Source organism: Centrocercus urophasianus, unplaced genomic scaffold, assembly GCF_019232065.1.
Source record: "Centrocercus urophasianus isolate 14NV4802_14NV808 unplaced genomic scaffold, USGS_Curo_1.0 seq_11, whole genome shotgun sequence".
Lineage (NCBI taxonomy): Eukaryota > Metazoa > Chordata > Aves > Galliformes > Phasianidae > Centrocercus > Centrocercus urophasianus.
Window position 1 is genome coordinate 37,702,459 of NW_024884253.1, and position 17,123 is coordinate 37,719,581.

General features: G+C 34.7%; 1 protein-coding gene across 4 annotated transcripts in view; it reads left to right on the forward strand.

Annotated features, from left to right (window-relative positions):
- The window catches only part of RB1CC1 (RB1 inducible coiled-coil 1), a 70,725-nt gene that overhangs the window by 20,474 nt on the left and 33,128 nt on the right, over positions 1-17,123 (forward strand). For 3 of the 4 annotated variants that reach the window (XM_042837148.1, XM_042837140.1, XM_042837155.1), the window contains exons 6-9: positions 6,027-6,229; positions 7,265-7,700; positions 10,929-11,099; positions 15,238-15,422. In XM_042837148.1, the coding sequence (XP_042693082.1) occupies positions 6,027-6,229; positions 7,265-7,700; positions 10,929-11,099; positions 15,238-15,422 (995 nt within the window). Of the gene's footprint in view, positions 1-2,220; positions 2,276-6,026; positions 6,230-7,264; positions 7,701-10,928; positions 11,100-15,237; positions 15,423-17,123 lie in introns of all 4 variants that reach the window. The other variant, XM_042837164.1, reaches the window with a different exon arrangement.

A 17,123-nucleotide genomic window follows, 5' to 3' on the forward strand; every position in this document is an offset into this window, starting at 1 on the left:
AAGTGGTTCCACATTCTCCTTTAACAAAGTACTTTTTTATAATTTTTTTTTGTTCACATCATTTATTGCCTGAAATCTTATTTTATATCTTTCCTTTGTTAAATGGGCAACTATAACTGGCCAGCATGGATTTTAGATTTTGCTGTTGCTATCTGTGCATTTTTTTGTCATAAGTTTCCAATATCCTTAGTTAATGTTCCAGCTTAAACAAAAGTTGTCTTCTAGCTAACAGAGGAGGCACAGTTCTTCTCCTGTCTTACAGGTAGTTAAATCTTTTGAGTTGTGTGATTAGTCATGCTTTGGATTAATTCTGGAACATAGGTACAACAAAATAGTTATAATTAGAATTATATCTGGAATGTATCTGTTAAGATACATATGTAAATTTTGCTACTTCATGGTTTGTTTTTTCTTCCATTTCATCATGCCCTGGAGGCATTCCAGGTCTGGCTGGGTGTGGCTCTGGGCAGCCTGGTCTTGGTGACACTGCACATAGCAGGGGGGTTGAAACTAGGTGATCTTTGAGGTCCATTTCAACCCAGGCTATTCTGTGATCTTGGTTTCTCTTTGGCTAAAAAATTGTTGGACAGCATGTCTTTCTTGCAGCTTGTCTAGTTTCTCACTTTCAGTTCAGCAGTTCTGGCCTTGAGCTCTGTAGTACGTGGGCAATGAGATGCACAGAGTGCTTTCAAAAGTTACAAACTCAGAAGTGCAGGAGATGACAAGCTGTTCTCTACACAGTGCATTGTGCAATAAACTGTGTTCTATGAATGTTTTCTAACTTTTCGATCTTTTAACACCAGTGCTAAAAATTTTGTATTCGTTTTGTATTTTGTATTCAGCTTTTAGAACATCTTCTTAAGTAATTTAACTGAAAGTTCCACATTATTTGTTTCCAGTAACTAAGGTTATTGGAAACTTGGATTTTCTGTTAGGAGCTATGTTTCACATCTGAACTGAAACTGTTGCTGTCATCGTCAAACTGTCAACTCCAGTCAGTTTTTTTATTTTCCAGATGAGAGTGAGAAGCTGTGTGGTTGTTTCATTTTGTTACCTAAAACTGCAACTGTAGTCATAGCACCTACATCGTTCTTGGTTCAGTTCCAAATGCTTTGTAACTCTTACTGAAGAAATACAAGCATGCTTGAAAGATATGTAGCTCTATTTAAATAAACACTCTCTTGTCTTGACTAGGAAGCTACTGTGACATCCACTGGAAAAGAATTACTTTAAAATTTTGTTCTGGAAGGTGTTGTGAAGATTGTAACATCTGTGTGACTTAATTGTTCTTATTCCTTTGTTTTGGCTAAAAGGTCTAATAGCTACAAATACTTCTAGCTCCTCACAGAGGTCCAAACTTATTGTAACTTAGATTATTGATCAGTCTGACCATCTTTTAATATAATTGAGCTGGCTATGGTTAAAATATAAGAGCATTTAAGATTAGATGTGTTTTGGTTGGCCTTTGTGACCAAGCTGTTTGATAAATCACCAGTCAGGAGAGAAAAAAAAGAAGCTTGAATAACTTGGAATCAAGTTAGTAGAAGCTACTGCTTGCCTTGTACCCCGCTTTGTTTCCCTGGCTGTTACATCAGCTTCTCATATCCTTTTCAGTGCTAAATGGTCACTTGACTTCTTGCAGCCTGCTTTTAGGATTACTGCCAAGAGCTAGTGGAAAAAGAACTAAGAAAATGTCACTAAGCTATGAATAGCTTGGTTCTGTATTGTGCTGATGGAAAAAATACCTTATGAATGTGTAATTAGCCATGAACTGTATGGACAAATGTCCAAAGGACACTGTTGCTGAAATTGACAGATTTTAAAAGGGGATGGAATATCAGCTGCCTAATGAAAGAAGAGAAATCGCCATGAGATCTCAAGTCTCCCTCACAAATCAGCTGTTGCAATTACAAGTTATAAAATTGAGAAGTGATTAGTCTAGTAGGATTATTGTTGTTTTTGGATGAGGTGTATGAAAAGAGATACTGGCAATCAAGATATTGGTTACCTTTTCTGGAAGCACTTATCCTCTACTGTATTGTGTGAATATGTGTAATTATACTTTGAGGGATCCTTTGTTGTGACCTGAGGTTGATTTTTGTTCCTGTTGTCCACTTTTTTTCTTGATGCTGATGACTTAAACCTCTAAGGAGTCCTTTTTACAGAATTCCAGACAGATGGCAATAGAGGACTTTGATGACTTGTTTCCTTTTATCACAGGGTTGTAGAGAATGGAAAGAACCCTTCATTTCCTGAGAACTTTTGTTCTGTAGAGGTAAGTCCAAAGAGCACTTAAGACAACTGGACCTTCCCAAGATTTACTTTTTTCCATTCAGTTGAGCAAAATTAGGATGGCAAGATGCAAAGACAAAGTCTTGAAATTAATGAGAAATTAACTTCACAATGTTTTAGCTTAGGTCATAGGAGGAAATAATAAAGTAAAAATTCTGTTAAAACATCCAGACAAAGTTTAAGAAATCTTTCTAGTGGGCTTGTGAGTTTCTTGACAAACACAAAAGTGAAGATGCTTTTATTTACTCTTTGACATAAATGGCCAGGTTGGGTTTCTCTAGTCTTGTCTCAGTAGTGGTGCATTTTTAAGGTCCACATTCCAGCAGCATGGTGAAGCTGTCAGTATTGTAGGTGTGCCTGTGTATCTGAGTAAAATGGACATAGCTGTGCAAGGCAACTAGTTTTTATTTTTATTTTTATTTTTATTATTTTTTAATTCACTGTGAATCCCTGGGTGTCTCTAAATTACTTCTGAGTTGATCTGTGAAAAATCAATGACAAAGCATGCCAGTTGTTAGGCAGGCTTCACTTTTCTGTGCTGGAGCTGGCAATTTTGCTGAGAAGCGTTAATTAAAAAAAACCAAAAACCAAAAAAAACCAACAAAACTTGTAGGGCTATGTTTATATGTCTGACATAGTTTGAGTTTTTAGACATTAGTTTGTATGCCTGACATAATTCAGTTTTAAAACGTTATTAATTTAGGAAGGAACTATTTCTGTGTGCAGATATACTGATTGTGAAGTAGATTGTTCTTCTAATGTAGCTTGAGGATGTCTTCCCTTAAAATCAGCGTGTGGAAAAGTCAGGGAAAATAGGCCCAATCACTTGTTGCTGCATTCCGTGGTGATGACATGATAACAAAGATACGTCTATGAAGGTTTCATTTTTTTTTTTCTTAACTACTTCTGAGCTACTGTGGAAACATTAATTATCTCAGAATCATTCTTATGATTGCACTCATAATGGAATTTTTTGTTTTAATATTTGTCTTCAACGTAGAGCAAAGAGCTGTAGCTCACCTCACACTGAAAAAGAATTTGGTTAAATAGTTAGATGATATTGGATGATATTTTTATATAGCAGTTCCTAGGCATATCTCTGTTATATGACAGATCTTGACAGTTAAGCTCATGTGTTATGTGGTTTCAAAAAATTATTAATTTGCTTCTGGGGGAAATACTGTTGTTTAGTCTTTCACTTTTCTGGGAGTCCAACTTCTGGGACTTAGCTCTTTGACTTGGGTGAACTCAGATAAATCATTACAGGTCAGACTGGTGGGTAAAAATTATCAGTACTTATTGTCTCTGGTTGTCTGTAAAGTATTGTAAAAAATGTAACATACCAGACAGTCTCAGTTGTAATTTTTTTTTCCTACAAAAATGTTGTAACTTGCAGCATCTCTTTTCACTTTTAAGTATTGTGCTGTGAAAACAACTTCGCTAAAACTAATCTTAAATTGACAACACTTAGGTTCTCCAGGGAGCATTGAGTATGACATAGAAAACTTAATAGGACAAAGCTAACTTAACAACTTCTTACTCCTATTTTGAATCATATAAATATATCTAGCTTAAAAACTCATAAATAAAGCCTGAGTTGAAAGTACATCTCGGGGCAGTATCTCATCTTACTAAGCCTAGTGTAAGCATTTCCTCATTACACAGTTGATTTGTGCAATGCCGAGTCAATTTGTCCAAGGGAAAATAGAACCAACAAAGGCTTCTACCCAGGGCTTTTAAAGAAATATTTTTGTTTCGTGATGAGATAAATCCAGTCTTTATTTTCTAAATCATGCTGTGGTAGTCATTTGAGGGTACTGCTGCATATAAGACTTTATGGTCAGCGTAGGCTTTATAGATTGTTTTTGTCTTCAAACTAACATGTGGTTCTGCATGTGCTCTTGCCTTTGGGATTCTTGCCAATAGCTTGATTGAATTTAGGAAGGGAGTAGTTTGTGGATTGAAAGTAGAATGCTCATTTACGTTCACAAGGCACACATTAGAACACAATGGATAAATATAATAAATATAGTTGTCTTTTCAGCTTCTTGTTTTTGGTATATCTTCAAGTATACCTTTTGGCAAAATAATCTATTTTCTGGTTCCCAATATGATAATTAAGACAATATATTCTTTTTTTCGTCTGCTGCAGAAATTGCGTTTGAGAAATTTGTTCAGGGTTTATTTTAATTCTTCAGGTTTTCAGTATCACACTAGTTTACATGTATGTGTTTAAATTGTATAGAGGGACTAGATACAGCATTGACATCCACAAGTCATTATCTAGAGACTATCTGGGTGCTGTTCAAGTTGTGTTACTACTTTTTTGACTTAGGAAGTGAGAGCTATGCTGCAAATAAAATAAATGTTCTCAAGCTTCCTGTCACACGTGCTGAAGGTGAACAGAGTTCAGAAAACAAGGCATAGCATCTTGCTGAAGTAAAAAAGATTTGCAGTAGATTTTGGTTTCCTTGGAGTTGCATGTATAGATGGTTGTATATGTGTTGTTCACCCACTGATTATTGATACCAGTAATTTGAAGGACAATGGAATCTTGTGATGCTGCTGGAGAAAAGGCTTGGATTTTCAAATTTGTTTTTAGAGGCTTCATATTTAGGTATTGTTCATATTCTGAAATATTCAGATAAAGAACTCTGCTGTTTTGTTATTTGTTTGGGGAAGACAAGTGTTATTGTTGGATTTGAAAATACTGTATGTTAAGCATATGTGCTGCTAACTGTGTTCATAAGCAAACATTGTGTAATAGAGTCATAGGTTTGGGTTTTAGTACTGCTTTTTCACTGAACTTACTTAAGTAACTTGTTTCTCCATGCATGGTTTCTCACATGTACTAAAGCAAAAGAAAAATGTGCATTCAGTTTAGTTCAGCAACATGAACAAGCTGCGTAAAGTTGTAGGTTTTCCTTTCTTGGAAGGTAGAATGAGAAGAATGGAAGGTAGGATGAGAAGAATATTTCCAATATATGTTGTTGATAAAGTGTTGAGCTGAAGGATTTATTGTGATATCTGTTTTGTTTTCTCATTTGGTGTTTGGAAAGTAGCACTAGTGGATGAGGGTGGCAATCTGTTTTCTTAGTAAACTTTATATAGATTTTCTACTAATAGTTAGAAATCTAGAACACAACGAAGCATTGCTATTAGTGCACTTTTAAGAGGATGTAATATATGCTGTATCAAGGACTGTGTTGAATTACTACCTAACTTATCAGCATCTCTCTCTGCATCTGATGCACTGTGCTTCTGCTGGCTGATGCTGCAATTCTTTGTCTTGTTCTGAGTTTCTGTTTGGCTCATTAGTAGATTTCTCCTTAATCGACCTTGTTTACTGACTCTGGATTACTACAGATGTAATTATGAATTATGTGTGCACTGAGTAACATATATTGGCAGCATTTGATTTCATGAGGTTTGATGTTATGGTGTTTTTTTTTCTTTTTGCAACTGCAACTTTAATCTGCTTCTTCATAAGAAAAATAATTCTCAGTAAATGTTTATTAATAACTCTATCTTCCGATTTTTTTTAATCTTTTTTTCTTGAAGAGTAAGGAAAGTTTTGTTGTTCTTGGTTGAAACTTACATGTCACATTTTATCACTTTTTATCTTAATATTTTTTTGGCCTCTTACTTTTCAATGATAGCAATATAAAACATCACAAATCTATCTAGAGTGACTTGCATTTTTTTTTTTTCTTGGAATTTTTTTTTTTTGGCAGGAAATGTACGAAGTTGCCAAGAAGCTTTGCTCGTTTTGTGAAGGTCTGGTACACGATGAACATCTTCAACATCAAGGCTGGGCTGCCATAATGGCCAACTTGGAAGACTGTACATACTCTTATCAAAAGCTGCTTTTCAAGTTTGAAAATGTATATTCAAGCTATTTGCAGTCCATAGAAGATATTAAGTTGAAACTTACACAGTAGGTTTGCTGTTAAACTTCAGTCTGTCTCCAAAGCTACTTTTTTGTGTGTGTTGTATATCTCTTGCTGGTTCTAATTAATCAGGCACATAGTTGATTATGTTTCTGAAAATATTCTTTCTGTTGTGTACTAGTCATTTTTAATGGACATTTTTCATTGCTTTCATCAGTACTTAAAATCACTACTGAGTTATTGGGAAAATGATGTTCATTAATGAACAGCTGTTTAAGAGCTGGAGTCCTTCCACATGTGCACTAGAAACGTCTAAATAATTTAACACATAATTTAGACATTAAACAATATTTTGACTACATAGTTGTACTTCTGAATTAATTCTGAATGGACTTAAACATACATTAAGAATGATGATTTATGTTGCGAATTTGCAGCTATTTTTAATGCAAAATTTTGTTATATACACTTTGAATGTGTGTGTATATATGTATACTTAAATTCTGCAAATTCTGTATGTTACTTGAAGGAAAATATTTGACATCTTTCTTGACATTATAGTATTATGATTATAGTATTATGATATTTCTCTGAGTTATACACCTAATAGAATGTCAGGTACTTAAAGAAATAAAATATAAATCCAGTTTACTTTAAGTGGGGGGGGAAAAAAAAAAGATGAACTCCATAGCTTTTAACAAATATATAGAAACTATTCAAACTCTGCAGATGTATTCAGCCAGAGGGCACTCGTCTTTGCTTGTAAGCATTGGTGCATACCCATGCAGAATGCAAACATGAGTCCCAAGTGCATGTTTAAAATGTGAGCACGCGTCTGTCAAATATTGTGGGTTTTGTTTTGTTTTTTTTTTTGTCATTGCATTGTACTCTGAAGATTATATTCTGCAGTGGAAGAGAGCAGAAATTGCAACTTCTTATGAAGTTGATATTAAACGTGGTACTGTGAAAGGATAGTCAGCAAATTCATTTTGAATATAAGTAACACATTAATTATGAGTGGTTTGTGTCAGTTTTTGTAATTGGATACTGACGGCTTTTTGTTTTCACCCTTTTTTAAAAAGCTTGGGTTCTGCTGTCTCTGTCATGGCCAAGATACCACTGCTGGAGTGCCTAACAAGACATAGTTACAGGGAGTGTTTAGGAAGATTGGATTCATCAGCAGAGCATGGAGTGGCGGAAAGTGAAGAAACTGAGCATGGGAAGTCTTCTGAACTGGTGCTTTATTCTGATGTATCTAAAGTGAACAATAAATCAATGTTAGCATCATTTTGCAAGTCAGTTGAACATTCAGCTTTAGAAGGCACAAATCCCGAAAATGTAAAAGACGATAAGGAGTCTGGTCAAAATACTACTGTCCAGGACAATGAAACATCAGTAGAACTGAAAGATGATGATCAGCCTTCCTTCAATGTGTCTTTATTAGACTGGATAAATGTTCAAGACAGACCTAATGATGTTGAATCACTGGTCAGAAAATGTTTTGATTCTATGAGCAGGGTAAGTTAATAATTTTGTTTACACTCAAATTATATTGGGAATTTGCTGTGGAATTTTTTTTGCTTATTTTCCAAATGCCGGTTCTTTTGAAGTGATTCAGCTGTCTGTAGTTTATTGTTTCTCAAATAACTTTCTGATGGAGACCAAAAAAAGAGTGAGGGTGGGGGAAGTACTTTGAATGGGTTCTTAAATGTTAGGAATTTGATCTTTAAGAAAATTTGTAATTTTGCAATGAATGCTCATTATCTTAGTATGTTTTTTGTTTGCTTTTGGCCAAAAGTAGCCATTCTTTATGATAAGCCAGTGGCTTCTTTTAAACAAAGCAACTTCAGATCTTAGTTGATTGTGTTCTTATGCTTACAGTGAAATATTCATGGACCAAACTCAATATTATTCTAATAAATACTTAAGTATTTATTAAAATATAGGTCAAATTCACGTGCTTTATTGTGATTTTGTTTGAATACCATATATATGTGTATGTATATATATATATATATATGCATATGTATTATTCATCAGTCAATAGAGATGTGCTTACAAGAGCATAGTATTGTATTTCTGTGGGGAAAAGAAGAAAAAATTACTCATATTCTTTCCAAATGTCTTCTAATCATTGTAACCTTTTACTTTGAAATTCCCTCCTATTTTTCCGTGCTTGTTCCTTTCACTATGGCTTATATGTCTTAAATAGTTTAACTTTGTTTGCGTGTGTATAATATTATTGCAACTCAGTATAGCTATAAAAAAGAAAATAAATTTTATTGTCTTGGACACTTTATTTGCTTTTTAAGGTAAGTCTGGAAGACTCTCTCAGTTATGTCTAAGCCCCTGTTATAAGGAACATTATCATGTAATTGGTTTTGCACATTGATTTTGATGAGTTCTTCTTTAAAAGTAATGGTCTATCTCTTAAAAATCAGTGTCTTGAGAGAGGCATTAAACAGTCCTTCAAATAAATTATATTAGTGATACTAAAGTAACAAAAATGAACAACAAAAAAAATCATTATTGTACGTTATTTGGATCAGCTTCTAGTCTTATCTGTCACGTGCTAGATATAAAGAAGAGATTATCTTGCTTTTCTGTCCTTGCTTTTCTTATCCAAGACTTGTTAGAAACCCTTTGTTTCAATTATTACAATTGTTATATAATATAAGTTGCTATTTTTGGGGGGAAGGGGATGGGAAGGGGATTGCTCCTGCTCCTTTGTTTTCTTGTATAATTAGAATTGGAAGAAATGATGTTCAGGATATTCAGACTATGTGTGAAACAAGTAATGGTGATTCAGTCTTGAACTGTTTTGGTTCACAAGAACCCGAAAGCTTCCAAGTCATGTGACAGTTCCTAGTTTTCCTTAGGAAAGCATTAATATGGTTTTTTGATGGTAGCACAAAGGATTCAGTCTTTATTTGCCATTGATTTAGAATTAGTTAAAAAACAGAATTGGCCTATTTAGATGAGAAGGAAAAGAAAAAATTACAAAATATCTGAAATACAATTGTTCTCTTAGCATCTACTTGAAATGACTCTTTGAAGTAGGAAATAAGGCTATAAAACCAGTAATTCTATTCTTTTTCTTATTCTCTACCTGCCCTTCTTTGAAAAATGAACTGTACTAATGGCATGTGATTACAATTGATGACCTGAATTCAGTTTCAAGTAATATTTTTATTAAAATGTAAGGCATCAGAGTGTGAAGCTTATATCTTTGACAGTAGCAGTCTTGATAGAATTGGTGTGTTGCAGAGCACTGTTAGGTATGTGATTCTTCTAGCCTCTAGGCATTTGAACAGTGATGCTTCTGATTGCAGAAACAGAGGCTGCAATAAAAGCAGAGGGTAAGTAGGAGCTAACCAGATGTTATGACAGCACTTAACAGAAACTATTTAAGTAGAAAGAGGGAAGACCTAAAGATGAGGAGAACAGTATTATCTATTTAGTAGAGAAAGTAGAGCAGAATGCTATCTATGCAATTAGGTAAAAGGTGGGAAAAAAAAAGAATGGATGGGAGAAATAAATTACAGGGTGAAATAAAAGGAACAGGTTTTCTTTATAAAGGAAATATATCCTTTATATGGGATAAATCATGCTTTTTATGGTGATTTAAAGGGAAGGAAAAAAGAAAATATGGTCTTCAGTTTTTTTTTTTCTCTAGTAAGAAGCTGTTCAGGTAGCTGCAGTTCGTACTTGGAAGAGAACAAAATTCATAATATGATGAAAAGAAACTTCAGAATTTTTGAGAAAACTTTGGGGATTTTGTCAATTAAATTTATTTCTTATGAAAAATTCTGGAATTACCAGGCTTTTGTATTTTCTCTGGTAGTATTTTTGTGTAGTCATGTTAATATTGATACCATGTAAGTGACCTCTTTTCTGAGAGTTACTGGGCTCTTGTGGTGTGGGTTGATGTTAAAAACTTCATGCTGATGCAAGAAGCTAGTATTAAGACTGTGTGGATGACCTCAGAAGATTGTATCCTTTCCATTAGATTCTCATGTAATAAGGTCTTTATTTCACTACTTCTGTAGTGAAACTTGAAGAATTACCCCTACTGTAGCTTCTGTGTAGCTTCTCATGCCAGTTTTTTTCCATGGATAATAGATCACAAAGGAATATGATGAAATAATTTTCCAAAATTTGTTTTTATTAACCAAAATATCAGTAAAAATGTTACAAATGTGCTTTTTCTGTAGTGTGTGTTCCAGCTACTAGTACTGGTCTGCTTATCTATGAAGCTATCAAAAATATTTGCTCAGTAGGGAAATAACAGTGGGTCTTGCAACTCTTTGTTCTGCCCTTCCTATTAGACTTCCCACTGAGTCATGTTTATCTTTCTTTCTAACTGTGGCTGTATGGATTCTTTTCCACTGTAAACTGTTCAATGGTTTTAATTGCCCCTGTCCACTCCTCATCCCTTCTCCTTGCCAGAACTGGATTTGTATGCTAGTCTATGTTTGTATGCTATTTGTATGCTAAGTATAGTCGGAATACTTCAAATAAATTGATGTGGTGATTTGGGATATTCTATACCACCCAGTCTTACTGCTTCTGAAACAAATGAAAGATGTGGGCATAGGGTGTCTGATTCAAACAAAAATCCTGGTGAAAATAGTATTGGTAACTAGATAATAGTGAAGGTAAAAATCATAAAGTTATAAAAATTCATGTAGTTATTTAGCATTATCTTTCAGAACAACAAGTGCACTTATTTATTTGTTTTTCCAGCTTGATCCAAGGATCATCCAGCCCTTTTTGGCAGAATGTCGACAAACTATTGCCAAACTAGATAATCAGAACATGAAGGCTATTAAAGGCCTTGAGGATAGGCTCTATGCATTGGATCAAATGATAGCAAGTTGCAGCAGACTGGTAAATGAACAAAAAGAACTTGCTCAGGTAATGTATACATATGTGTGTGTGAGACACTGGAAGATGTTAACTTTTGATATATGCATGGTGATAAAAATTATAATGAAACAATTACAGATTGTTGAGCTGGATTTTCATTATTCATAATAATTAGAGATTTAGATATTGGTAATTTTTGATCTGATATTTTCTGTATCATTTTTGTATTTTTTTAAAATACTTTAAAGTATTTTTCTGTTTTGTTTTTTTTTTTTTAACTGAAAAGTTGAGACACTACTATTATATGCCAGTAGTTAGAGAAGGAGTTGTGACCTTCAGTTTTCATTTGTGGAGGGATTTATTGTTATCCTTGTGGCTTAGAAATAGCGAAACAATTAGAAAATCAGAACTTGAGAGATGAACAGACTCCCTCAGACTCCCTTTCCCTTTTGAATGAAACACTGCACTGTTTAACAGTGGAGCCTGTGTTCTAGTAATTTCAGTGACTGAGTCTAGGAGTAAGTTTGTGTTAAATCTCAGTCTTGTGTAAGTGCTTATGTTGTAGACAGCTTCTAAATACAATGGACATTTCACATAATGGAAAAGATAGTATTCCATCTCTCTACTTGGTTGTCCAGTGTTACTGATTGTGGTCTTCGCTGGATTTCAGTTTTCACTTGAATGAGAAGTCTGTCTCAAGCTTACCAATTTGTCTTGAGTGAGATGCCTAGGAGTCCCTTGAAAAGATTTATAAATACTTCTGTGTATTTTGATTTTGTAACTTTTGAAATTTTACCAGAGTTGTGACTTTAAATTTGCCTAATCTTTTCTAAACTATGTATTCATTTTTTTAAATGACATGGTGGTGTTTTTTTTTCTCAGAATGGTGAGATAGAATGGGAGGTCATTTGTTTTTCTGAAGCTTCAATGAGTTGAATACTTGTGATTAAACCACTGATGAAGTATGCTACATGGTAGCATTTTCATATATGCTCTTCATGTATGTTGGAAAAGGAAGCATTTTCAGACCAGTTCTAACAGGTCATTGATTTTAATTTCTTAGGGTCTTATTGTTTGGTCTACAATATTTACTGCAGTTGTTTAGATACTGTTCGAAAAAAGCAAGCACATTTAAGATACCAGAGCTAGTATCATGTTACTGATTCTAGTGATGGTCAGCATAGAAATCTAGAAAGAAGGGCTAAGTGCAAGGGTTTAATTCAAAAAATATAGATGAAGACGTGAGTGTTCTTTAAAGCTGTTAATATTAGTGGTACTGGAAAAAAAAAATTGTTATGCCTCTAAACAGTGAACCATTTCTGTTCATAAAGGGAACAGCAAGTTGATATACTTTATGGAACAAAGATCAGAAGCATCTAAATGGTAATCCTAGTGGCAGTATGTGTATTGGAAGCTGCAGGCTTGTTTTTCCAGGCTGGAAGAAGCTGGTGTTTCATTTGAGTTGACTTTCTACTCCAAATTCAATTTTATTACTGAAATTCAAAACAAACTTAGCTCACAGAACAGTCCATGTGCTGCTAGAACGCTTCACTGCTTAGATAACTCGCTCATCCATGGACGTGCCTTAACGGTTGTTTTTTCTTTTTTTTTTTTTCTTTTTTTTTTATATGATTTTCAATGAACTGACCATTAAGCACCCTTTCATATGAAAAATGACTTGGTGATTAAGTGTTAGGAACCACTAACATTTACTGGAGAAATCTATTTTGTTCAATTCAAAACTTATCTTCTACGAAATCTGGAATTTGTATCATAAACATATTTAATTATGATCAGTAGGTGGCATTACTTACAAAAGTACTTTTCTAGAAAATTTGGAATTCCTTCAGTCTTTCAATCTGATTCTACTCAGTAGCTTATCCTTTACATTTTCTTGCATGTATTTTTGTGTTGTGTTTTTTCCGAATTTTCGCTATTGGTAGCGCAGCTTTTAAAAACGTGATTACATCAAAATTCACCTCCATGAACTAGGTTCATAGAAGTGTTATCCTATGAGAACTGTTAATCATAGTCAACACATTGATTTTTTTCATATCACTTTCTTGATTCTGGGGTAGTTCTATTTCACTTCAAGTAAGTCTAAAATGTTGTAGTAGTAAGTCTTCAAGTAAGTCTAAATTTTGAAGTAGTAACTGAGTAAACAAAAGCATTATCATACCTGTTTCTCAGCACCTTTCTTAGTTTACCTGTGACAGTCACATCATGAACCCTTTCATCTTCTCAGGGCTAGAAAAGCAAGAACTTGGGAGAACAATTGATTACTTGCATATTAGTTTTCTCCCACATTTGTTTTCCATATTTTTTTTTGTCATTTTGTGTTTTTGACTACTAGCATGTAATAGGAATTTGAATTTAAAATGTACTTTAAAACATACTCCATCGGGACAGAATATCTTCTGCAGTTTCAAATTTACAAATAGTCTTTTGGCACTAAGAGTAAAGTCGTACCTGACTTTACTGCCTCTTCTGTGTATGTCTATATATGTTATGTTCTGTAATCAGCATTCTAAAACATATCTAAATATGTTAGGTGGTCCATCTTCCCTATTCTGCCCCCCTTCCCCTTTTATGGATTGCCTGTACAACATATATGTACAACGAACAACAGATAATTCCTTACCCTGCTCAGCACCTAGTTACAAATAAACATCTGGCTGTACTTACTGTCTACTGTAAAGTTTATTCCTCACCCTCCTATGTTTTCATGTTTTCCGCTGGATCACGAAACAAGGAAAGTTCAGAGCAAATGTTGAAAATTTGAGTCTTATTAGCCCTTCTCACTGCGAATAGGACTTCCTAGAAGACCATTTTGCCTTATTATAGGTTTTTCCCAGCCTTGGCTGTCTGATCTTTCTCCAGCTTTTTAGCTCACATCCTCTGCTTGGTCTGCATAAATGTTCAGCAAGTGTCAGTGAGTGTAAATGGGTACCATTTTTTTTCTACATGAAGAAATTGAGTTCCACACCTTTGCTTCATGTGCACTTCTGTGTCAGATGTCGTTCTGTCAGACTGCCCCCCTGCTGCCATCTGTTGCACAGCAACAAAGTGTAATCAGATATTAATTGCATGGTTCAACCCCTGCTGCTATACTAGCAACATTGGCCTCTGATATTGTAGGCCAACATAATAAAATAGGAGGCATTACTTTTGGAGTAGTCCTCATATTACCAATACAGTTTGCAACATCATAATTCTTTTGTAGTCAGCTGGACAACTGGAACTGGATGACTGTTTCAGAGAATCTGTGTTGCTGTCTAAGTTCCAAAGAAAATGACGGTTATAATGGTCTTTTGTCTTTGCTTGCATCATGGGTACCCAAGGTGAATTTCTCATTCACATAATGAGTACTTCTGAGTTAAAAAAAAGTTTCAGTAATTATTACACTCAAACTTTCTCTGAAACGTATGTTCTATAGAGTATGGGAGAGCTAATGCCAGATATTTACTTTTTGAAAAGATTAAGGGCAAGTTTAAGTCGGTTTTTCTAATGTTTCAATATTGGGCATCCTTAATTGTCATTGTGTGTATTTGTTTTGCTGTTCTTCTGGTTATACATTCAATGATGCATAAAGAAATTCAGTAATTTGTGTTAAGTGGGATTTATGTGGCTGAAAATGTAGTAACAATTATGATGTACTGCTAATCAATCTAGGAGATAATAACTGAAGATAATGTTTGAGTTTGTACGTGTGTTCATAGGGAAAAGAAAGGAAAACAGGTTTTGTAGAAGAATTTTGATATTCAGAAGGTAGATAATTTAGCCCACAGTAATACTGAACGTGTTACAATGCTAAGTCTTCAGTGTGCTTGAATTTACCAAGCTGGCTGTTGAAGTCAGACTGATGGTTCATTGCCTCAGTATTGATATCTATTTCTTTCTGCTGCATTAAATTTATAATCTTTCACTGAATTCAGTTTGTTGTGTTAAGGTCTCATAAGGTTGTGATAGTAATATTTGGAGAAGAAAATGTAAGATCAGATGTATTTGAATTGGATTATAGAATGAAAAGAATGCATGTTGGACAGTGACTTCATAATGTATGATTATGTTAGCTCCCAAATATTTACAGGAAGTTTTAATAAACTCATTCATACAGAGAAGTTGATTGCTTCAGTGCCTTTTTGTTGTCACAAAGCTTTTTTAACATGTGTCTTTTCTTTTCCAGGGATTTTTGGCTAATCAGAAGAGAGCTGAGAACTTGAAAGATCCTTCTGTGCTACCTGATTTGTGTTTGAGTCATGCAAATCAGTTGATGATTATGTTAACTAACCACAGAAAGCTGTTAGATATTAAACAGAAATGTACCACTGCCAAGCAGGAGCTTGCGAATAATCTACAAGTCAGACTAAAGTAAGTTACAACTGTTCAACTTGATATTGTGAATTCCATTTGTACTGAGGATTTTAAAAGTATTTTGTTAGATTTTCATTAATGCATAGAGCTTTTTCTAAATGAAAGAGAAAATAGAAGTTGGATAAACTTTGAAACTTGCATTTGCTTATCAAATCATTTCTAAGTGTGAAATAAAATATTAGGAGAAAAATTTCTTAGGAGTTTGTATGACCTTCATATCAGTAAAACAGTATCCTCAAACCTGCCTCCTCCATCAACCTCAGAAACTATCAATGTCTTATTTAAAATTTAACTGATAATTATATGAATGTTTTCATAGGGCAGTAGCAAGCATATGAAAAATACTTGTCAGTAGTTCATGATCATATCAAAGCAAGAAAGGCATGCTGTTAGTTTTTGATTTACTAGCAGTTAATGAAAAATAATTATATTAACTTTATAAAAAAAAAAAAAGTAGTATTTTTCATGTGAGCATCGTTGCTGTGTGACACAGCCAGTAAGTATTATGTATTGCTCAGAGATAAAGTTTTTCACACTACTAAACTATTTCAAGCTATTAAACAACTCAAATTTTAATGTTATGTCAAATGTGTAGGGAACATACACAGTATAATAATTTTGTTTAAATAGTTCTATTTGTGTCAGCAATTAATAATTAAGCAATATTAATGGAAGGTCTGGAAGGCGAAGCACATGAGAAGAGGGTGAGATGCCTTGTTCAGAGCAGGAGAGATAAGGGGAGCCCTCATGGCTGCTGCAGCTCCTTACAGGGAGCGGAGGGCAGCCCTGAGCTCTGCTCTCTGTGACAGCGACTGGGCCCGAGGGAATGGCATGGAGCTGTGTCAGGGGAGGGGCAGCAGGGGGTTAGGAACAGGGTTTCCTATGGAGGGCTGTGGACACAGAACAGGTTCCTCAGGGATGTCGATCACAGCCCCAGGCTGCCAGAATTCAAGGAGAGTTTGGACAGTGCTCTCACATGTATGGTTTGGGTGTTCCTGCATGGAGAGACAGGATTTGGACTCTATAGCCGTATTCACAGAACCGTAGACTTGCACACTGGATTAGATATCTATCAAGGAGAATTTTTTCTTCATGGCAAAATTACAGTTTGTATAGAAGAGGTAGTTTCAAGATACAGGAAAAAATAAATTAGCAGTGCACTAGTGACGAAGATCTTTACTATGAGAGTGGTGAGGTGCTGGAACAGGCTGCCCAGAGAGGTTGTGGATGCCTCATCCCTAGATGTGTTTAAGGCCAGATTGAATGGGGCCTTGGGCATCCTGGTCTAGTATTAAATGGGAGGTTGGTGGCCCTGCATGTGGCAGGGGGTTTGGAGATTCATGATCCTTGAGGTCTCTTCCAACCCTGGCCATTCTGTGATCCTATTATGTCTTTATTACTAAGAATTACTTATTGGTGGATCAGAATAGGAGTTTGTCTATACAGCAGCCTTTAACTTACTGAAAAGATGGCTTTTTTCTTTTGGCACCATTTTTCACAAGTAATGGGAGTTAGTACCTAGAAAATAGCTTGCTGTAAATATCATTGTAATTTCCTGTATGTTAAAGTATTTATGTAGCTATGCACCAAACTAGTGAATTATTAGAGGAAAAGGCTGGCATCCTCTTGGGAGGAAAAAGCTAATGTAGCAAGGAGAGTGAATGCAAGAAAAATAGATTTCATGGAATATTGAAGATT